The following is a 23,699-nucleotide window of genomic DNA, read 5'->3' as shown; positions in this document are numbered from 1 at the left end:
TTCCTTGCTGTTGAGTAGATTTCAGCAGGAGCTGCATCCAGCACAGAGCTGACGTCAGTGGTGGTTAGGAATGGCATGTCCAGGGAACTGAGCAGCAAAAAGGGACAGATTGCTCGTGAGACAAGAGAGTGTTTTGGCTGCAAGGGGCCCTGATCTAGAGTGTTTGTGGAGGAGAAGCGATGCTGACTATGCTCAGTGACCCATCTGTCTGTCTGTACATGGAAATTTAATTTTGTCTCCACTGGACTCCATTGATCTTCACAGTGGTGATTGATTTCAAGGCCATAAAGCCTACGGCTGGGGTTGTTCTTGTTCCTGAACCAGACCTGATGTAATTTTCTTCCCGTGTCTCTGCTGGAGACTCCTCTGGTTGTCAGGAGTACTGGGACTGTCAGTGCTGATGACCCTGATTAAAAATGTCACCAGCTCCAGCACCAGGGCTTGCATGGTGCCTGAAAATAATATGTCCTGTCAGGCAGCAGCAAAGTTTTCCATCACCTGATAGCTGAACACTCTAAACTAAACTGAGTTGAGATTTCCCAACTTCTCAACCCCTTTATTGTGGAGAAGGTGAAATACGGCCTGATTGAATTGTTTTTTTCCCTCCAGGCAGGTATTCGCTGTGAAGACCAAGCCACGATCCCCTTCCTTAGCACCATGGGAAATCAGAGAACTCCAAAGTGGTCAATCTAGGACATCTCATGAGCCTTGAAATCCTGATAAATATTTCAGAGATACACAAAGAAATAGCATTTAAATGCTGTGCTGACAAATGTTCTATAAATAGCTGCAAGTGTTTATGGAGAGGGAAGTATTTAAAGCAGACTGGGAAAATGGATCAAGGACCCTTCTCACCTTCCCCTCTTGCAGTGTTATGCCAAGGACGTGAGAGTGGTCCTGGCACAAGGCTCCCAGAGCTCTGCAGCAAACTCAGCCACTTGTCCCTGACTCCAGGTCACCTTCAGAGGCTGTTTCCTTCATTTATTTCCAGAATCCTCTCTCAATGCAGCCTCAGGTATGACCAAACCAGTGCCTTGGAAACCAGGGAACAATGTCTTGCACAGCCCTAGTGAGGGGTAGGGATGAGCAGGCACAGTGGCACGTAAAGCCATGGCCAGGCCCCAGCAATGCGAATTTAAACAAAGCCACTTCCAGTGTCAGGCTCTCCATCACTTCTGCTCGCAACGGAAGTGAAATGAAACGCAAGTCCTTACCTCTTCAACAAGCTGCAGCATTCGGCGGGTGCTCTCAAGGGACTGAAAAAAAATAGGAAAAAACACTGAGATTTGGCAAGTTACACTTTCCAGTGCTAATGTGCAGGCTCGTGCTGACAGGATGTTTTCCCTGCACTCTTTCCCTCCCCTCCAAATCAGGGCATCAGCTGGGCACTGGTGATCTCTCCATCTCCAGCTCTGTGGACAGCTAATGTAGCACACCTCGAGGCAGCTGCAGTCTCCCCTTGTTTCCCCTTGCTCACACACTGTGGCGGTGCTGCTCGGAACTACAGGTGTTCCACTTTAAAAATAACGTCTGTGGTTTTCAGCTATGACTCTTCAGAAACCTAATTGGTGATTTCTAACATTTAATAGGTTTGACAAATCGAAGGAATCCTCAGAAAATATTAAATTGCTGCCTTTTGCTCTGAGGACAGTCAAATTGATGCACAATCTAATACCTAAACCAAACTCATGATCAATAAATTCCCTAATCTGGACTGAGCACAACATTAAATTTTACCCCAGCTCATTTCATTTCCAATTCCGCTTTCAGTGCAAAGCTGATGGAAAAGAGCTCTAGAAATCCTTTGTGGGATGGGCTCCTATTTCTGGCTGTGTGTTTCACACCAAGCCCAGCCCCAGGTTCCCGGTTTAGCTACTGGTCTCACTTCATCAGCGAGCTGGTCGGCACGCCGCTGCATCTCTTCCAACTCATTGCGCATATCCGCGTCTTCCGCCATTTTAGCTGTGGGGGTGTTTGGGGACGCTGCGGATCAGGATTTGCACTCAGCTGCTTTGTGAGCCTGGAAGACAGCGAAAGGAAGAGAAACAGTGCAGTTAGGAGCCATGCTTAAACATCAGTCCCACAAAAGCACTTTTATTACATCCCTGTCCTCACCCAAAATCTCATTTGGCATAGCAATTCCTATGTAAAGAGCAAATCCTTCCTTTTGTCTTAGCCTTTCAAATGCAATTCATACAGAAGCTGGACACTCAGGAGATGCTATCTGCTGCCAGAAACAATCTTTAAACCCATTCATTCTTCTTTAGAATTGAAAGGCTTAATGTGAAGAAGGTCAAGGTCAAGCCTCTGCCCCTCACGTCCTATGTTTCAGCTGCATTGCTTGGAGGGCTGGATGCTCAGCTAACACATTTGTAATTAAAGTAAAGACTATGAAACTTTGCGTATTTTCATTGGCTAATGACTTATCCACCATGCTATAGCTCAGACTATGAAATAATATTTACAGCTAGACTGGGAGACGTCTACATTGGAGAACCCTTCATTTTGGGGGAAGTGACAGTAGGACCTAACTGGTATTTTCAACTTCTCCACAAAGTGGGTCAGATTCTGATTTTCGTTATCCCTCTTGATACAGAGGGACACCCCTGAGCTGGTCCTAACCAGAGGTCAGGACGCAGCCCATTAATCCTCAATTTGGTAGAGTTTCTTTTTTGTTACAAATTCAAGCTAGCTCTGATTAGTGAGCATGACTTGATTAAGAAAGGCGGGCCCTCCTACCATCTGTCAGGTCTTTATAACAACAACACTGGCTTATTTCTTTGCTTGATTCAAGCATGGCACATTGCAAATTACTGCTCACTGAATGTTAGATTTGTTCATTGCAGGAAAACCTAATTGCAGGTGCAGAGGAGGTGGGGAAGTTGTGGGAGACTGCAAGTAAACAGCCATAAAGCAGATGCCAACATGCTCAATTACAGAAAGAGGACAAAAGCAGCCCCTTTCAGCAAAGCTGCTCTAAAGAAGGCAGGATCCCGGGGGCTGTTTTCTGTCCTGTCTTTGCGATAAGTGCAGCCTTTATTAAACAAGATAAGTCAGGGCAGAGCTTGGCTCTAAAATTTTAGCAATAACAACTCTGTTAAAATAGAAGTTGCTACATATTGGAGATTAAACCATCCCTCTCTTTGATGGTGCTCTCCATAAGGACATCAGGAGTATGAGCAGGTATAGCTGGGCAGCAGGGATATTTCCTGGATCACACCCTGTTCGCTTAGAAAGATGTAAGGAAAGCAGATAGCTCCTTGCATTTCCTCTGCAGCTTCAGCAACAGATCTGCTGTTTTTCTTATCTGAGAGGGAATATGTGACCTTCATGCCTTCACATTAGCTGTGCCCTCACTCATGGTTGCTTTTCCTCTTTGAAGCTACAGCAGGAAGAAATCCATCTTGAGGAGTCAGCCCTGCAGCTATTGGCACGATATTCTACTTTCATCACTGCGCACATTGCCACATCCTTGTCAGAGGGAGGCTGGCATTTTGTGATGGGTCACACCATGTGTAGGAGCCTAAATGTCTGTTGCAGAAGGAGGCCACCTGGTCCTGCCAGCTGCATGGTCACAGCAGTGTGAAGGACCAAGCTTAGGCAACTCATCTGCAAGCCCAGCTGTGCAAGGGCAGAGCTTAATTTCATGGCTAATACTCAGGCTGGTATCGGACACTTCAAGGATGCTCACAAAGAGCAGGAAATGAGCTTTACAAAAGCATGGTGCACTTGGATATTTAGGAGGAAAAGATAAACCGGGAACTGGTCTCTCCTGAAGGGCATGTGAAGGTGTGGGGATACTCTCAAGGCCACCCCAACCTTCCCACTCCGCAGCTGTGCTGGTGGTGCCCTTCACAGCACTCAGCTCCAGTGAAACACTGCTCCTGGCCAGCAAATGGAGCATGCTCAGCCAGGATAAAAAGAAGTTATTTTGGTAAAGAGCCATGCTCCAAACTCCTGTCCCACTTGGCTGGCTCTAGCACTGGTCACTGCTTCACAAATTGTGGTTTTTCCCCAGACTGAGGCATAACCCAGAGCAGAAATATTTCTGGCATAGCCTCTCTACCAGAATACCAAGACTGAGTCTGTGGATCTAGTTTTTGAGCATCTGGTTAAAATATTCTCCTCTGCCTGGACCCCTGGCTACACTTGTGCTGGCAGAGGAGTAGCACTGAGCTGGAGCCTAAATCGGGACAATTTGTTTAGGGCTTTGGGACTGATCTAACTGGTAAATACGTATAGATGTTGATGGGCAGGAAAGTGGTTCTGCTCTGTGTCTCTTGGTATCATCTCACTAGCTGTAAAGTGGGAGGTGATGCATCAGTGAGAGGGTGGGATGCTAGCAGGGAATTTGGTTCATTTTCTAAGCATATCCAGTGTGAGCTGAATAATTACAGACCTGTAAGTGAGTGGAGGTGACATGAGGGCTTCTACTGACAACAGCAATTTATTTATTGACTGTTGGTCAGTCTCTGCAGATAAAAAAAAATCACAGCAAATTCCATTCTCTGGTAGATTCTAGCCTGACTTTTGATGTTTTCCTTACAATTTTTTTTCTTTTTTTTTGATCGTGAGCCCGTGGTGGTGCTGGGTGGTGCAAAATTAAAAGGAAACAAATGTGGAGAGACTTTTACAGAAGCACAGAATGGTTTGGGTTGGAAAGGTCCTTAAAGATCATTTCATACTGGCCCCCTGCCATGGACAGGGACACCTTTCACTAGACCAGGTTGCTCAGAGCTCCATCCAACCAGGCCTTGAACACTTCCAGGGATGGGGCATCCACAACTTCTCTGGACAACCTGTTCCAGTGACTCACCATCCTCAGAGTCAAGAATTTCTTCCTAACGTTTAATCTAAACCTACTACCTGTCAGTTTGAAGCCACTGTCCCTTGTCCTGTCACTCCATGCTCTTGTGGGGTTGTTTTAGGTACCCTTCTTGGTTTGTTAGAGCCATCAGTTGGCATCTTAGTGACAGACGTGTCTTATTTTGCATCAAGCTAAAAAAAGTGTCAGAGCTTGTAAGCAGAGAGATGTTGCGCAGCAAGTGATCAAACTTGACAGGCTTATTGAGATTGTTTGGTGTTTGTAAAGCACTTAGCACAGATTGAGAAATAGCAAAAAGCATTCTTCCAGACAAGTCATTTTACATCAAGTTTTAGTCATAAACAGAAGTGCCCCGCAGCTGTGCTGATTCAACTTTATTTAATAGAGAACCGTGCCCAAGAATCAATAAGGTTACTGATTTGCACACAGTGTGATAAACTACATATATTTTGTATATATGTATACATATATACAAAATATATGTAGTTTATCACACTGTGTGCAAATCAGTAAGGGAATGAGTTTAAATTTTTTTTCAGATTTTGCAATTTGTAATGTGGAATAGGACAGATTAGAGATAGGAGTTTCCTTGAAAACTCCTGTTTAGGCTGAAATGCCATTCCAGTGTCATGAATTTCCAACAACAAACCCTGTTATCAATAAAAATCCTGGTGAAAGAAGAATTATGTTTTAAAGGGAATTATTGCTCTGAGGTACAAAGTAACAGCTCTCCATCTATAGTGTTTCTTAGGCACACCTATAAAAAGCTGTTATTTAAAACTCCTGATGTTTTAAAACATTGAAAATTGACAATTGCAGGAATGGTCAAGGAAAGTTAAGCCATGATGAATTTGCTCTTACTGATACTAGACAGACTTTCAAAAGCATAAGTTCTGGCTCAGGCCCACTGAAACCTGCACTTCTTTAAGTAGAACAGAAACAGGCCTAAGATAATATCAAGAACTTAGGGTAATAAATTCCTTGCAGAATTTATTTTTGTTACTAGTTGATATTTTCCATTCTGTTCTCATTGAAGTTAATTTGAACCAAGTGTCAAAATCCTACAATTATCTTAGGAATCTCTAATATAACTGGAATAAACCCCCCAAAGTGTACTCAGTACTTTTAACTTAAACTACATTTTATTTTATCTACGGTCCCTGCAGAGATGACTAATCAGAAAACCAAAGTAAGGATGTAATATGTTAAGCTCTTTCAATCTAAAAATTTGATTTAAAAAAAAAAAGGTTGCTACAGAAGTTACAGACCCTACATTCACTCAATTTGTGTTTGTACTTTTGGTAATGCTTATACAAATTCAGCCTCAAAATTTAACGTGGACCTTGGTTTTTCCATTTCGGAAAAGGAAGTCCTCTGGGTTCACACACAAACATCCCCGGTGCTCTTTGAAAAGGAGAAAAAAGCCCAAACCCTGCTACAAAATACGGTGTACAGCATGTTCCAGGCTGCGCTCTGTGTCTCCTACACAATGCAAGCAACTGCAGGCACTTGGGTCATTTACATCCAACTCCCTGCAGACAGTCTCGTCCCTTACGCCAGGGCTCATACACAAGCACCACAGACAATGTTAGAGAGAAATATAGACTACCTAATGGAAAGGCACTGCCTATTATGCTTTGAATTCTGCGTCTGCTATCTCAGTAGTGCCAAGATGCAGTAAAGGATCCCTCAGCAAGAACGTTATATAATCTGTATGGAGTAATACTGAAGGCTCAGAGAGACCTACGTCTGTCCCCAGAGGAAGAGAGATACAGCGACTGACCTTTGAAAGCAAATATTTGCTTCACAGTGATATAAACACTTCAATGCAATAAATGCAGGAAAATGAAAATGCTGTAATTTACTGGGGTGAAGGCAACACAGCAATAAAACGTTCTTTTTTTAAGCACTCTCTCTGTTATTAAAGGACACATCTACTCTTCCCATAGATATTTGTAGCCAGAAGATGACTGCATTGGCGTATTTTACTAAAAACGTCAGAATTGGGCAATCCCACTCCTTGCGCCTCTTTCTTGTAGGACTGAAAGCATTACCACAGTGTTGCAGTGTTTATAGAACCACAGAAAACCCGAGGAGAGACTTTGAATCAAGTGTCTCAGGATGGATGTAGGGCCATTTAAGGGTGGAATTTGGGTTGCTGCTACTGTCTGGCTGTTGGTAGAAGAAGAAACACTGTCAAAGGGGGAGACAAAGGGGGTCATCCTTGCTCCCCAGTGTTTCCCCTCATTTGGCTTCCCAAGTGCCATCCAAAGGGTGTTCAGCCTCTGTGGTGTCAGGCACAAGACAGCGTTGGGGATACTTAGGATCCTTCTGTCACAGGACACATCCTTTATCCTGCTGGCCCTCCTCGACAACTGGCACTGCCCAGGGAGCTCTCTACAGCTCCCCTGGCCAGCGCATTGGCCATGTCATCCACCACCTTCACAGGCCTTCCCTAAGGGGCTGCTGGCAGCTGGCTTATAGGAAATGCTCTGGCATTAACCCCAAAGCCCAGGAACGGCCTGATAACACCAGCAGGGAATGACAGGACATGAAAAGTGTGAACCTGCTGCAAAGGCATGCTTAGGAACCATTCCCTGTGTGTGTTACTGACACCAGCAGCTCCCCCTGAAGCTGTGCTGAGGATGGAGTGTTGGAAGGCAGATCCCCACAGAAAGCCAGGAAAGTCACGTGTGTGCTGCCCACAGCCGGTGTGACAGGCAACAGCTGGTGAGAAACTGAGGGGAGTTGGGAATGGAGTTTTTATAGGTTGTGGGCTCTCAACAACAGCCCTCACAAGCTCCAGCTTCTCTGACTTCTGTCATCTCCATCTTCTTTGACACAGAGCTTACCAAAATTAATACTGTCTGTAACTAAACATGCCCTGCTTTTGCTCTTACTTTATTTTAACTGATCTGAAAGCACTTGGAGAGGAAATGAGATAATTTTGTAATGAAAAATCCTATTTAAACATTTGACACTGTGGCATAAAATGTAAGAATGAAAAATTAGTCGGAATTTTAATTTAGATTTAATTTTTAAATAGATTTGAAAGAAAGTCTTGTAGGAAGTCTGTTGTTCAATTCTCCAGCACCTATTGCATGGGTCCAATTTGTTTGCAAGATTTTTAGCAAAGTTCTCATTTCCAAAGAAACAACTTTTAAACATTTGTGGTAGAGATTAAACCAAAAAGCTGGAGCACTGTTTCTGTAGGGTCTGTCAGCCTTTACCCAAGGCACAGACACCTCATCTTTCTCCTGCTGCAGTCTCACAGCATTTTGCTGCAAGCCTTTGGGCCCACTTCCACAGCCCAGGCTGACAGAGTATAGGGATAGTAACAAATTTCACTCCAAATTCTTGCTTGATATTCAGCAAAGAGTAATGCCTACCAATGAGGGCTTGTCAGACAGTGACTTAGGACAAGACAGGCACTGAGATGTTGCAAATATGAATTCAGGAGAGACAGGTAATTCCTAGTTTGTTCCTGTCTTCCTGCATCACCTTCGGCAATCATTTTACTCTCGGGGCTTGCTTGCCTTGCCTTGCCTGCAGGCAGATCCCTGGAGCTGTGGGAGTTGCTGCAGGTGTTGGGTTTCCTGCTGCTGGCTCCATCCATCAGCACCGTGCAGGCGTCCTGGATACCCTCTGATGGGACTGCTTCTCCAAGTCTAACAACTGAATCTGCCTCCCATCCCCACAACACAGATAAAACCCTTCTCTTCCTTCCTATCTTGCCCTTGTTTTGTCCTACTTGAATTGCAGGTGTTCCAGGGCATGGACCAGCGCCTTGCCTGGGCTCCAGGGCACCTGGGACTTTGGGATAAACGCTGGTCATTGTGCAGCCACAGTGGCACCCCTGCCAGCCCCCCCAGTCCGAGGCAGGTGGGTGCTGTCCTGTCAGCTGGCAGACAACACGGCTGCTCCACCAGGCTCCTCCAACACCCACCTGCTGCTCCACCAGCTCCCAGCCACAAAAACACAACACCGTGCGAGAGACAGCCATTTTGTAACAATGTCACCTCCGAGCAATAGAAACTTGACTTTCTATCCATTTTACTTCACTGCTAAAAGAAAACAAACTCTCGATGTGTTATCTCCTTGCAGTCATTTTTGCACCTATATACCCACACATTTTTCCTTTCTTTTTTTTTTTTTTTCTTTCCCACAGAAACAGCAAAACATCCAAGGCAAAAATGGTTCTTCTGTTAATCTGGCAGAGCAACCAGGCAGAGAGGGGCAGGGTGAAGAAAGAAACCTTCTTAGGGGGAGTGGGCACCACATCTACTGGCAGCACCTGAGCAGGGACCTGAACAGAACAGGCTGCTGTGAATCAAATTCCCTGTTATTGCAGCTCCCTGTCTCATGTAGCATCATTTATAATTTAACAAGCTATGTCCTATGAATCACTAAGCTTATTGTGTTCCCACCAATTCTAAGTCCACATCCTCACTTCTCCAGTACCTGGAAAACATTTTACTTCTAGAACAAATTGATGCCCAGCTAGGAAACAGCAGCTTGTTCCTGTGCTGATGCTGTCCTGTGGTTTAAATATTTTCTCTTCCCTGCTCTCTCCTTCTCTCTCTCTGAGGTACAGAAACAGGACTTGTAACATTTCCCAGAATTTCTTATGATGTGAAAGATAAGATCTGTTAGTCCTTTCCTGGTAAGGCAGACTGTTTGTCATCCTACCAGCTCTTGGTTTTGCCAGTTCCATTTGAATTAGTCTTCTCTGGGAAAGGGTGGCTGACATTTCACAGGGTATTTTAAATGAGGGTATGGGCTTTGCTGAAAGGGCTTAGTGCTTCCCTGTCTTTTCAGGAGATGCCTGCTCCAAAATATCCTACAACCTCACTTGCCATTGGCATAGCTGGATCTTGATGGCTCAGAACAAGAAATCCAGGTATTAGAAGAGAGGATTAAAGAAAACATCTTGACTTGTGAAAAGCTGTGTGCATTCTGAGGCCAGAATCTTGGAGAAAAAACTAAGGGCAGCTGCCTAGCTGCAGGATGAGATTTCTGACTGTGTCAGGATTTCCAGTAGAATTCAAACCCTAAATCCATTCAGGTCTTCAGAATATTCACTGGCCATCACTGCAGCAACAATGAGCAGTCAGCCTCTCTTCCATTTGATTCCAACCTGGCTTTCTTTATACTGCTCCTAAGCCACTAAATCTGATTAATGGCCAATTTTAGAAGCTAGTGGTGAAAGTCACGCCCCGTTTCAAGTTGGGGGAAGTGTCATCACTGCCATTAGTGGGGTCAGAATTGCAGGTGGAGCTACGAGCCAGTGACAGTGGTTTTGGGAGAGGCCAGCAGTGTGGGGGGCAGCTGTGAGTGTGCAAACACCAAACATAAGTGCTTGCCATCTTAAATACTTTTCTGCCATATTTTTCTGGGGCTCTAACTTGCTCCCTTCTGCTTCTCTGAGATGGAATAGAAATATAAAATGGAAGTATTGCAAAATATTTATTGAGGGATTCAAGGCACAGCAAGGGATAAGAAAGCTGCTATTTTCCTGGGGCATTCCCACCAGGCTCCATGAGGCCTGCTGCATTTGCTGTTCCTAGGTTTGTAGAAAGAAACTGCTCCCTCTGCACAGTCTTCTCAAGAGAGCCAGAGCTCCTGGTCCAGCCTCCACTCCATATACACATCCAAACCTCTTCCAGATCTCCTGGCTTATGTTAACCGTCACGCTCAGCATTCCAGACCATAATGAGCTGTGGGTGAAGAGCCTCCTTCTGTGCCTCCAAACCAAGAGGAGCAGCCCCAGTGGCAACAGAGAAAGGGAGCTGAGCTTCTGCAAGAGAGCATTAAGTAGCAGTTGTTCGCAAGACCTTGCTCCACATTGCCTCAACCTTTCCTACGTCTCTCTGCCTCTGCAAAGTCAGCTCAAAACGTCAGAAGAGTTCCACGCTCTTGTATTACACACAGATCAAATCAATGGCAGCTAATGCAAACCAGCAGAGCTCATCCTCAAATTTCTCATCATGATCCAAGAAGGCAGCCTGACAACTGAAGAAAGACATTTTTAGGCTACATGCACGATGAAAAGAAAACCCACAAATTGAAGAAGGATTTTTTTAGGCTAAATGGATGATAGAAAGGAAACTTGCAAACTGGAGAAAGAATTTTTTTAGGCTAAATGGATGATGAAAAAGAAACCCACAAACTGCAAAAAGGTATTTTTAGGCTAAATGGATGATAGAAAGGAAACCCACGAGTATTACAGTAAGAAAAGGGAGCACACTTGCATTGGCCTGTCACAAAGCAGAGCTAATTTCTGCCACAGTCTTTGTAAGTCTGCAAGTCAGGAGAAAATTTTGTGGTAACTTTATTGAATTTGAAAGAGATTTTTTTAAAAGTTAATTGAAAATAATAATGAATAACTTCACAGCTAAAACAGATGTGAAGTTCTTCATTTGTATGTTAGAAATTGGTGCTATCCCATCTTCGCTAGTGCTGATACTCCTAGGACTGGATGAAACAAGCTGTGAGTTTAAGTAGCACATTTACAGGCTTAGTGTGGAATGGCTGCTGATTGTGACAGAAAGGGAAAATGTGGAAAAGATTGGCAGTGACACAGTTAACCTCGTCAGCTTTGATTTCAAAGTGATAGACAGGAATAAGGTGTTCCCCCGATGGTTTGTTTGTTACGGGCTGTCAGCACACTCAGCTGGCATTTCACTTCTTTCTGCATGGTTTGCAGTTTGCAAGATTTCTCTGCAGCCCAGGACTTACACCTACCCCTGCCCCTGAGCTGTGTAACACCAGTAAGAGCCTTCAACAGAAATGAAAAAAATTCAATTAATGTAGCTCTTGCGAAAAATAAACATTTTAATAGGCGAGCAAAATACACTGTGATCGTGAGGGCATCAGGAATGTAAATAGACAACATTTCCCCTCTTGACATGTATTCGTGGTAAACAAAGCTATTCATTATGTTTATAATACTCATCCTTCCATTTCTGCCTGGTGGTAAAAGCATTTCAAGCAGTGGGCTGATATATTTTTAGCAGAAATCTTCTTTAACTAAGTCGTCAGAGTCAAATCAGCAGCTGACAAAATATAAGCATTATGAAACTGGGCTGATGATGTTATTTGTAGAATTGGATTTTTAACGGAAGGATGATTTTTTTTCAGCTATGAGGGACAGCAAAAAAAGATATTTAAGAAATTATCTCATTGTGTTTGAGATTCTTGGTTACCACTGATTATTCATGTTCTGTCTACCCAGCCTTCTGCTTGTTCTATCATACCACATCTGAAGCAGGTAGCAAGAAGGAAGGGAACTTCCCAGCCCGGGCTGTTTTCCTTGTGCATGCAGCCATCTGTGGTGAGGGCACTGCCACGTCAAGATGCAGCACCATCAGAAAGTAGCAAAGGCACAAGAGGTTGCAGGCCTGAGTCAAAGCCCATCACCTCAGGGAACTGCTCTCCAAATGCGTCTCCTTCACCTCCCCACTATGGCCAGTGGGTTTTCTCTGGGGCAAAGGAGCTTTAAAAATGAACAAGCAAAACAAAAAGCAAAAGACTGACCTTTCTGAGGGTGCCCTGAGTATCCCCCAAGGATGTCTCGTGCTTTGCCATGGTCTTGGCTCAGGGCTCACTTTCTGCCACTTCCTACCCCTGGCTCCTCTCTCCTCTACTTTGCGTCATGGTCTCTGCTAGGAACTTAAACTATGGATGCAGGATTTAAAGCTGAAGGAGAGTTCATGAACTTTGAAAAGCTTACTTCCTTTCAAAAAAAGAAATAGCTACAGCCATGTTATAAAAAGAAAGGACCCTATTTAGTTTGTAACTACCCTCCTGCTCTGTTTGTACACAGGTGACACACAGATAGACGTGTGAGTACATAAAATGCAGCAGGCACAATTTAAGGACACAGCAGAGTATCTTTTTGTAAAGGAAGTTTATGTAACAAAAAGGGTTGGGTACCCAATTTTAAACCACTAAACCTTTTACAAGTTTAAATTTTGTTATTTCACGGCTCTTTTACAGAACCACTATACAGCTCATCTCCCTGAAGGGAAGCTGGATCCTTGACCAGTTCAGACCCATTCCCAAAATTCTGCAGTGCTGCAAATGCTGTTCAGAGAAGGGAGAAGATCTGGCTGCTTCCTTCACTGGGCCCAACTGGAAGATTAATTGGGAAAGTCCTTGGGTCATATCCACCATTCTCTACTGGTGGATACTTGTATCAAAACCAATAAATTGGCAACACCCCGGTAAGGTGGACACAGTGGATGCTTACAATGCACTTAGAGTTGTACAAGGCAGATATTGAAAGCATCGACATTTGGGGGCTGAGTAACAAGCTATATTAGCCACAGGAATGCATAATAGCAGCCCACAGGTATGCAAAACTTATTCACCTGTTTTCAAAGGCCACTGCTGCTTTCTGATTCACACCTACAACTAATTCCTGGCTGCTAGTCATTTTCCAGGAATCAGCAATACAAATTCGAAGAAGGCTGATTAGAAACCTCTCTTTTTTCAGAAGTCCATTTCAGCCTTCACAGGATGATGAGAAAAACCCCAGCGCACTCCTCATGGAAGATTACCCAGACTTGCAGGCGAGGATTTAGCTCTACTAATAAAAGAGCACAACTTCTACTCTTTTTTTTTCTTTCTCCTTTCTTTTTTTATTGACCAATCAATTCAACAACAGGCTTGATAGTGCCTCAAGGGCATCGCTTTCAGCCACGTGATCAGCAGATTAACGGAGAGGCTGCAAAATCCTTTCCGCTCAAACTGTTTTAACAGAGGATCAAAATCTTTCTCTCTGCATGGGGATTTTTATTTAGCCAGTTCTTTTTATTGAGTTTGCACATGTTTGTGAAGGAATTAAGGCCTGCAAGGGCATGCAAGATGGTCTGGTTTGGCTGCTAGCCTTTTCCTTTCAGTTTGTGTTTGGGAGTAGAAATTTTTTTGGTTCCTTAAGGGAATGTTGTCCCTTCCCTGGCCCTACACTTGCATCATTAACCCTCATCAACCCACAGATGCTGGCCCCAAAAGGAAGGAATTGAAAACATTTTGAAAGAGCCTCCCTTGTCCTTGCTGCAGTTCTTGTTCTCACTAAGGGGGATGGATATGTTGAAACAGGCTGAGATACTATCTGCAGGGGAAAGATTTGGGAAATTCAGGAGCTGGGTAAGTCCTGTGGGGTCACATGAGATTTATAGAGCTCTGCTGAACAATAAAACAGGAGATTAAATTTGATCACGAAAATAAAATAAACAACAATTAACTGTTTCTTAACTCAGCAGTCCGGCTCCTGGGAAGCAGCTGTTTGCACCATAGAGGTACATAGGGGCTCCTGCTGAATTCCTTAACATTCAGTGCCCAGATTCCTGAGCTACAAAGGTACAACTACTGCTGGTGGCAAGAGGGTGCATTCAGTGCTGTAGACATGAGGAAAACCGAATACAAAATACTCTGAAACAGAGCAGAAAACCAGGCTGCCTTATGTCCCTCTAAGACATAATGCACACTAGAGCTGCAGAGATGGAGGATCAAATGTGAAGGTCCTCACATAACATGGCCGAGAGTTTTTTGTGGCTCTAGCACAAAACCAGCCCCCTCACTCAGCTGCTGGATGATGAACCACAGCAGTGAGCTGGGACAAGAACAATTCACATACTAACAACAAAACCAGCAAGAATAAACTCAGCAAAAAAAAAAAAATAATAGCTGACATTTGACAGCAACCACAGTCTGGTCACAAACAAGTCACAGAATTCAGCACATAGAGGATTTTCCCAGAAGTGTGCCTGGATATTCCCACACTTCTGCTGTCAATATCCTACAGCTCCAGATTTCAAGCAGAGTGTGTGCACACAGCTGAGGGCAGAGGGATTTTGCCTCACTGCCTGGCAATGAAAGCTTTTATTTATCCAATTTTATTTGGATTTTAGTCCCTAAACCTTTTTCTGCCTTTGCTGGGACCCACATGAGGTGACTCTGGGTCTTTAAGACCAGAGACTTTATACAAAGCCGTGCCAAAATGAAGAAATAAATGATTACTTGCAGTGGATGAATAGTGACAGTCAATCTGATTCTTCTAAATATTTAAACAGTGCTTGGTTTGCATCAGAAAAACAGGATTTGCCTTCCAATCTCCCCACCTTCATAAGACTCTCATTTATTTAGATGCATCTGCATTCATTCACGTGAGCATCAGTCCAGAGTTTCTGGGTGTCACTGCTTTGCCAGCCCTCTGTAGGAGAGCCCAGCTTGGCCCGAGAGCCTTCAGCAGTGCTGCCCCCAGAGCATGGAGGGGACAGCTCACCCGGGCTGGGAGAGAGGCAGCACGGCTCACAGAGCTGTGACAAGGGCAGGAGTGAGGCAAGGACACGGGGCACAGCGTGTGGTGGCACCGAGCTGGCCCTGCACAGCCCGTGCACAGTGGAAATGTGTGAGCAGGAGGGACATCTTCCCCAAAGGTGTGTTCAGCAGCCCTAGGTGCCTTCTGGAGGTGTCCCACTGGGAGTTAGGGCTGGGATGCTCTGGAGCTTGTGAGTTCAGGCACCAGAAAATGCTCTGGCCCACAAGGTGTTTCTACATTCCTAAGTGGCCAAGCAGCCAGCGTTCAAGGGGAGGTGTCTCAAGTGCATGCTGCCCCCAAGGGCTTTGCTGCAGCTGTTCAGTAAATGTGTCTCTCCTCTGAGACCCACCAGTAGAGAGCCATCTTTTCAGGTTTGGGTAGAAGAGCTCTGGTCTTTCAGTATCAGCCAAATTCCCTTGATTTTTTCAGCTGATTTTAGTTTTGGAAAGCTTTCCCATCACTTCTACCCCTCCTGAAAATGTATGAGGGTTTTTAGAAATGGAAACATTTTGAAGACAAGAACAATACTTGCTAATGAAGTCATTTGTAAGTAAAATAAGTTCCAATCAAGAATATTGACGTGCTATACTATATATTTATAAATACTACTCCTGTAAGTAAAGACAGCAGGATAGGGCATGAACTTCATTTGAATGTAATCCAATTTAAATCTAAAGCAATCATTGTTTACTTGCGTATTTTATGTAATTTAAATTCCTGAAAAACCCATGGTTCTTTATTCTTGACCTAACAATAATGTGGGAACAATTCCCTGTCTAAAACAGAAATGGTTTTCTGTAAGCAACATTGCCCATTTCAGATATTTCAGACTGAACTGCTTTCACCATGCTGAAAATATTTTTCAATAAGTGAATAAAGGGAGGGAGATGATGCCTTCCTTCCTGAAGCCCCAGTAGCACATACAGCAGAAAATCGGTGTGGTGTAAGAGATCTTGGAGTGCAGCTGCTGCCTTCACACTTCACCCAAGGGTAGATTGGAAGCCACAGATTTAAATGAAGTTACTCTTGTAAGCTTTGAAAATTCATCTAATGAGCAGTTCTCAAGGACATAGAGTCTGGACCCATCTGGTAGACTAAAACCCCTTGTTCAAGCAAATAAAAAACCCCACCCATTGTTGAGGGAAAGGGGGAATATTTATGTCACATCAGTTAATGGCTAAAGAAAGCTTTGTGACTCTACTTGAGCTCCTGTGAGCTGGGGGCTCTGTGGCTGACAGCCCAGCTGCTGTCCAGCAGCAGAGTGCATGGGGCAGACAGCACATCTGCGGCCGCAGCCCCGGGCTCGCTGCTCTCCTGCTGAAACACCAGTGCTGGACTGAAAGGGCTGCGCCTCCAGCCGACCTTCAGCTGGAGAGAACAGGGCCAAGAGATTTATTTAAGGAGCCTCTGGGGGAACATGGTCTATTTTTAAAGAAAAAGAATCCATTTTGTGGGTTTATTACACTTTGGGCCTGGGTGGCTGCCAGAGAGAAGGGAGCGCTCCCCTCCTCAGAGGGATGCTGTGAGCCCTGATGTTTTCTGCCCGTCCTCACTGGGTTCCTGTGCTCCAGCAGCAGTGGGATGCCTTGCCCCCAATCCCCCATAAATCCTCCTTTCCCAGGGTGCCTCCTCCTTGCAACACCCCGGTTCCTGCAGAGCACAGGGCACTGCAGTGTTTGCGGCGAGCCCTGCTGGGGCTCCCTGCCAGGCTGCCATGGGATTTGAGGCTGCTGCTGCGTGTGCAGCTGCTGCAGTGTGTGCAGCCTTGTGCAGCGTGTGCAGCCTTGTGCAGCTGCTGCAGCGTGTGCAGCCTTGTGCAGCGTGTGCAGCCTTGTGCAGCGTGTGCAGCCTTGTGCAGCATGTGCAGCATGTGCAGCCTTGTGCAGTGTGTGCAGCCTTGTGCAGCGTGTGCAGCTGCTGCAGCATCCGGCGTCGAGCCCCGCCGAACCAGGGGGCAGCTTCAGGACGAGGGAGAAATGCAGTTTTTGGCGAGGCTCCGTGCTCTGCCCTGCGTTTGTGCAAGCCCAGGTGAAGGGATGCACCATGACAAGCTGACAGATTATCTATTTCCATCCCTTTGCCCTGGGTTCCCCATTCCAGCCCATGAGGCTGCCTTGAATCCAGGTTAAGTAATTCAGGAGAGCAGAGTCACAAAAAAGACTAATTAATTCCCCAGGTTTCATTAGACATTAAGGGTAATCACTGTCTGAAACTTCAGACAGGCCCTGGATGAACATGAACCATCATCAGTGCCCAGCAGACAGCTGCCAGCAGTCTGGGAAGCAAATTTAGCTCCCATCCGAATTTCAGGAACCCCAAAATACAGATCCTGATTTAAAACTTTGTCCTGGCATATGGAAATAACTGTAGCTGTAGCTGAAACTGACAAATTAATGGGAAATTAATTTTAGATTAATTCTGTATTTAAGGAAGAAAACCACCAGCTTGTGAGGGAGGGCTCTGAATGCCTCTTTTTCTCCACTGCTGAAAAGCAGTGAAGTGCCTTGGGCTGGGGGAGCTAAACTAGTGCTGAGTTCATTGAGGGAAGGATTTAAAATCTGTCTTTTCTGAGGACTTGCCCTAAGAGCCTGGAACAGGTCACTCTCTTTAATGAACCATAAAAATCCTTCTTCTTGTCAGGCAAAGGTGAGGAAGAAAACTCCTGCACAGATTTTCTCAGGGGCATTAATCTCTCTTCTACTGAAGCAATGGAATATTCCTTATTAAACCAGGGCAAGCGAAGTTTAACTTATAAGGCGAATTTCAAAGTAGCTCATATTGACTAAGTTGTCTGATTGCAGATATTTATTTGTAATGAAAAATCAATATTTATTCATATTTAAGAATCGTTCTCTGAAAGCAGAGCTTTCCCCTGCTGGTCAATATCAAGTAGAAGAAATCTCTCTGCTACTGAAACATGGCACTTCCTCTTCTACATCCCAAAATGAGTCCACTCTGTGCAGGCTGTTTCCATAATAACCTGTGCCATCTTCTTCTGAGGAATGTGAGATGGAAAACAATAGACTAACCCATGAATCTTGTTACGAGTTGATGAATGTCAGGAGTGATCGTCCACTGGGAAATTTCTCCCAGTAGTTTTATGTGTCTGAGCCACGTTAGTGAAACTTTTCATGACACAGGGATCCTAGTTCTTTGGCAAGCCTTGCTGCTTCAACCTCCTGTGACTTGAAAAATGAACAAGAATTTAAAAATCTACCCCAAAGCTTAATGAGGCTATTTTATTTCCAGGACATTTCAATAGGCCTTAAGCTGAGCACTAATACAAGCTCACAAATAATACAGGCTGCACAAATGCAACATTTTATGGCACAGACATGGAAAATGGAATAGAACCCACATATCTTCACCTCGTTGTGTCTCAGCGCAACAATAAAATTCATCTGCAGCTCATTCCTAGAATTAATAAACACGTTAAACTGCAGCGCTGGGAGCGTTAGGTCAGGAGCAAATTAATGTCATGGAGGCAGTGAAGCCTGACTAGGTGAGGCAAGTGCCATGTTTGGGCTGCTGAGAAGGCTCCTTCCTTCCTCCCTTCCACTGCTGATTAACTCCTGCCCGTGCTTAGCAGAGCAGCAATGTGCCTGTCCGGCTCCTGAGATTGTCAGCAGAGCCCTTAGGGCTCACTTAGTTACCAAACTCAAAAAACCCAAACCCAGGGTGTGTGCTTATCCCCATTTAAGCAGAGAAATGATGAGTTGTTAGGTGCTCTCCCTCCCCTTGCCTTCCCAGCACTGGGACTTGCCTGCTCCTCAGGACACGGAGGCCATAACCACTGAGGAGCATGGGGAGCCCCACACTGAAGGTATGTGGGCAGAGCACCACAGGTTCATGGCACCAGCAACTGCTCACAGAGAGCCAGGAATGAGAGTGGACACCTGCCCTCTGCCCCTCAGAGGTCATCCACCCCCAGGGTCAGGGCAGCCCCTAAACATGACCAAATCAAGTTACACAGAAGGCAGTCACAGAATGTGACCTTCCATGTGTCCCCAAAGTCACGTCCCAGCAAGTGCCTTGGCCATCTTCCCAGGATCACAGGTAGCCTCAGGCCCCTGGTGGCCCCATCCAAGGCCACTAGGGAACAGCAGCTCCTATCAGCATGTTTTCCTTTAGGACTCTCCAAGGCCCACAGGCAGAAGAGGCACAGAGTGTGGGCAAAGCCAGGGAAAGGAGAATTGTGCTCAGCTTTTCCCGCTGTTCTGGAGGGCAATTTTGTAGAGCCTGAGACTTGAGAAGGTGCCAGAGGGTGCCACAAGGGATCCATCACAAGTGTATGCCGTGGTAAAAACACAGAATTCGGTAGGACAACAGTGCTAAAATATTATTTCTCTAGCCATTTGTTGATTTAAAAGAGATTCTTCTTTCTGACCCATGGCACAGCACCTGCTATTCCAAACAATATAAGTTTCAAGGCCATGTATTTTGCTCAATGCTATTTCCAGAAGAGACAGGAACCTGCATCACCCACTGCCAGCCACAGCTTCCATATTGTCCCAGACATCTGATGCAACATCTCCAGAAATGGCTGGGCCATGAGAAGCCCAAACTGCTCTTCATCTGCTTCATCTTATCCAATTTCCCATTTCCATTACATTTCTGTCACCAAAGTTATGAGGCTGGGAAGGCTTTTTTACCATCTTCAAAGCACAAACAAAAAAACTTAGTCCCCTTCTCTCCCCAGTTCCGATTGTATGTCAGTATTTCTTGGCTCTGAAGTCTATAATCAGTGGAAGTGTGTTAGGGGGTTTGGGACTAAACAATAGAACAAATGTCATTCATCAGCAGAGACTCTTTGGCAGGAGTTGAACGAGGCTCGTGCCAGACAGAGACTGACACAAGTAAGCAAAGAAACAGTAAAAAGTTTCCCATTTCATTGGAAATATGAAATATGCTGATTTTATAAACTAATCAAATAGCTATCAAAATGCTTACTAAGAAGATTAAAACTCTTCATTTCTTACGTAAATGGAAGCTTTGCAGAAAATGAAAAAAAGAAGTACGTATTTATTTCTAAAAATTACTGTCATCTTTTTCAAAGCTTGGACAGAAATGATTCCTTTTCTTTCCTCCAGCAAATCAAAGTTCTGTTTTCACTGCCTGGGGATCTGACTACCTTGTCACACATTCTGCACACACACTTAGTCAGCCATCTACTAAATCAGAGGCAATAGGTTGTGTTACTTCTGGAGGGAAGGACTGTTCTCTCAGGGGTTGGAATAGGTACAAAATGCAAAACATTTCTAATCTAAAATACTAAATTTCCCCCCATATTTTGCATTTTGAAAAATGTCACATTTTACCATAGAATTGAAATGTCCTCATGTGAGAAATACTAATTAGTTTAAGCAGTAATGAAAGCATTTATCCAGAGTGAGGTGCTAGAATTCTGAAACAAATTCATTTCAACAGCATTGATTAAACAGTATTTCCATATTCTTTGCTGGCCTGATTTATTAAACAAACAATCTCTCAGTGACCCCTATGTCACAACTAGACCAGGACATCATTCAACAGGACACTGCAACACAGTAGGTGAATAAACTTTACTGGTATGTTAGTGAAAAACCTAATTAATAACAAACAGTAGTATTTGTGTTTACCAGAATAAATATTTACATGTTTGCATATGCAAAATTGGCAATATTGGCTTTCACAGTGACAACAAATATTCGCAGCTCTTTTTGTCAATGTATCTTTTTTTATTGATTACTAAAACCTCACCCTTTAGCAACCAACTGGCTTCCTCAGTTCATTATTAACCTTCATAAAGTTAATTCTTCACATGGCTTTACAACGTGCTTCCCATGAAAATGGCACTTGTCCTTTGCTTTTTTACGGGTTCTAGGCAGAAAACTTCAAGAAAAGTCAGAGATGTTTGCAGTAATGGCCAACTAAGCTGTCATCTGACCTAGAAATGGAACTTCTTGAATCACAAGCACAAGCGAGCGGTTTAATTTCCTATGACATCTGCAGTTACATCTGGACATTTCCCTTTAGTCCATCTGGATCTGGCAGTCCTGCAGTGTGCATCATTTGCCCAAAGAATGCCAGATTGCTGCTGACCCTCACAAGTCCACATGCATTTGTCTTCCAAGAGAGACAGGTCTTGGCAGTTCTGTTAAAAATTTTTAAATAATCACACATCTCTATCTCAACTCAAAATAATCCACTCCTGTTCTGAGATGGATCCCCTGCACCTTGTTTGTTGTGTCCCATCTCCCACAGAGTGACCATGAGTTTGTGAAAATGAGGCTGTCATCCAGAACAAAACCTTTTTATACCTCACTGTTCAAAGCCAGTTTCATGTCTTTTCCCCACACTCCAACATATGGTAGCACAGAAAAGGATTTTCTGAAATTCAGGTTGAACGTTCTTGTTCCAGCATTCCCAGGAAGTTGCTTAGAGTTTTCCACGTGTAATACTGTATTAGCCTTCCTGCAGTAACTATTTGTTCCTCTGTGTTACTTGTGGCAGGCCTGAACAGCCTGTCATCTTCCTTTAGGATGACTTTCAACAACGCTAAAGCATCTAGGAGGAACATTTTAATCCAGACAAGCTAAATCACTGTCCTAGATATTTTTCTTTGCTCGGTGTGATTCTCTGAGGGCTGCATCTCTTGTGACTGTTGCTGTGACAGTTGCTATTTCTGCAGAGGTGAATGTGATAGCTCAGCTGGGGAAATGGGATCAGCATACATCCAGCTGCAATTCTGCATTTTAATAGCCTCAAAACAAAGTTATTTCACATGTCTCTCTTGAGATTTCTGTGACAGATCTTGTGGATAAAGTTACAGGAAAAAATGCTTGCCAAAATAGCATTTTTTGAAATACTTAATTAGGAATATTCAGAGAGAGCAAATTCTGAATTTGAAGCACAAGCTTTTCACTGTTCCCACACCTTCTCACACCTGCAGCGCTTGGACACTCAGTAAGGGGGCAGGAAGCCCTTGGGACAACATGGAAGGAATGCAGTACAGGTTGAGCCTCAAGGTGTGCAGTGAGCTGTCTGAAGATCCAGAGATTTTTTTTCTGAAGAAAGACTCATCAAATAATTTCAGATGAAGAGGAAGCCAAGGAAATCAAAATTCGTGCTGAGCATTTCCAGAGCACAGAAAATGATGGGGATTTCACTATATAATTAGTTTTCTGCAAATTGCTCTCTGATTTCTTCAGGTGCGTCATCCCTCGGGCGTACCTCAGCCACGTGATGGCTGAGGTGCTGATGAGCCACTTTGCTCAGCCCTGCCTCTGTGCTGGACTGAAAGAACAGATGCAGCAGAGGTGAGTCAGCTCTGCTCTGCAGTGCTGGAGAGAGAACCTGACCACGTTCTGCTGGAGACAGGTGGTGACTCATAACAAAATAGCGCTTATGCTCAACTGATTCAGGGCTTGATGGAATACAACACACCCCTGCCTTGTACAAAGCACGGTGTGTTGGTGTGTGTGTAACTTTCTGCAGTGTCTCAGGCAGAATTCACTCACTGCTGGCTCTGAGATTCAGGGAGGGCTGCTGCTGTTGGTTTCTATGCAGTGTAAAGGAGCACAGCTGCAGCCCTGTTTCCTTGGGGGTGTAAAGAATGGTGTCCAAGGCTTGCTGAGCCTCTGTTGTGCACTGTGTGCTCCAGTTGCACACTGCACTTCCATGGAAAGGAGGAGCAGCTCCACAGCTTGTCCTCTGTATAATGCAGCTGTGTGTTATTGAAGAGTTTGAGCTCCAGATGTTTGCTTTGTGAACAGGCTCCTTTGTTACTGTGTCCAGAGATAGTTAAAAAGGGCCTAATTATGGCCAAACAGATCTTCCTCTTCCACTGAAATGTTTTGAGAAGTGCCTGTGTTAAAGAGCTGCTCTCTTAGTGTAAGAACTGCCCTTCTTTCAGTAACAACACCCTTAAACCTGGAGTATTCCTGACAAAACTCCCCATTGCTCTGGCAGTTAGTGCTGTCCCAGCTCAACAGCCTGTGATGGGTCAGCCCTGATTATGCCAAGTGCTCACCAAAGCCATAACTCAACAGGACAGGGAAGAGAAAATACAACAAAAGCCTTGTGGGTCAAGATAAGGACAGGGAGGTGATGCACCAATTTCTGTCATAGGCAAAACAAACCCAGCTTGGGAAAAGTTACTGAATTTATTACCAATCAAATCAGAGTATGACAGTGAGAAATAAACCCAAATCTTAGAACACCTTCCCCCCACCCCTCCCTCCTTCCTCAGCTCAACTTTAGTTCCAATTTGCTACCTTCTCCCTCCAGCAGGGAATGGGGACTGCAGTCAGTTCATCACACATTGCCTCTGCTGCTCCTTCCTCCTCAGAGGAGAATCCTCACACTCTTCCTGTGCTCCAGCCTGGGATTCCTTCCATGGGCGACAGTCCTCCATGAAATTCTGCAACTGGGTCCTTCCCATGGACTGTGTTTCTTCCTGATCTACTCCAGCATGGTCCCCTTCCCCAGGGTGCAGTCCTTCAGGAACAGGCTGCTCCAGCCTGGGGCCATTCCATGGCTGTGATCCTTCAGGAACAGGCTGCTCCAGCC

General features: G+C 44.6%; 1 protein-coding gene across 2 annotated transcripts in view; it reads right to left on the bottom strand.

Moving 5' to 3' along the window:
* The window catches only part of SNAP25 (synaptosome associated protein 25), a 61,587-nt gene that overhangs the window by 26,840 nt on the left and 11,048 nt on the right, over positions 1-23,699 (bottom strand). For both annotated transcript variants that reach the window (XM_064709834.1, XM_064709833.1), the window contains exons 2-3: positions 1,886-2,020; positions 1,215-1,256 (exon numbers count right to left, since the gene is read on the bottom strand). In XM_064709834.1, coding sequence (XP_064565904.1) covers positions 1,215-1,256; positions 1,886-1,957 — 114 coding nt within the window. In that variant the 5' untranslated portion in view covers positions 1,958-2,020. The remainder of the gene's footprint in view (positions 1-1,214; positions 1,257-1,885; positions 2,021-23,699) is intronic.

Source organism: Zonotrichia leucophrys, chromosome 3 (assembly GCF_028769735.1).
Source record: "Zonotrichia leucophrys gambelii isolate GWCS_2022_RI chromosome 3, RI_Zleu_2.0, whole genome shotgun sequence".
NCBI lineage: Eukaryota > Metazoa > Chordata > Aves > Passeriformes > Passerellidae > Zonotrichia > Zonotrichia leucophrys.
This window is presented reverse-complemented; position numbering and strand designations above follow the sequence as displayed.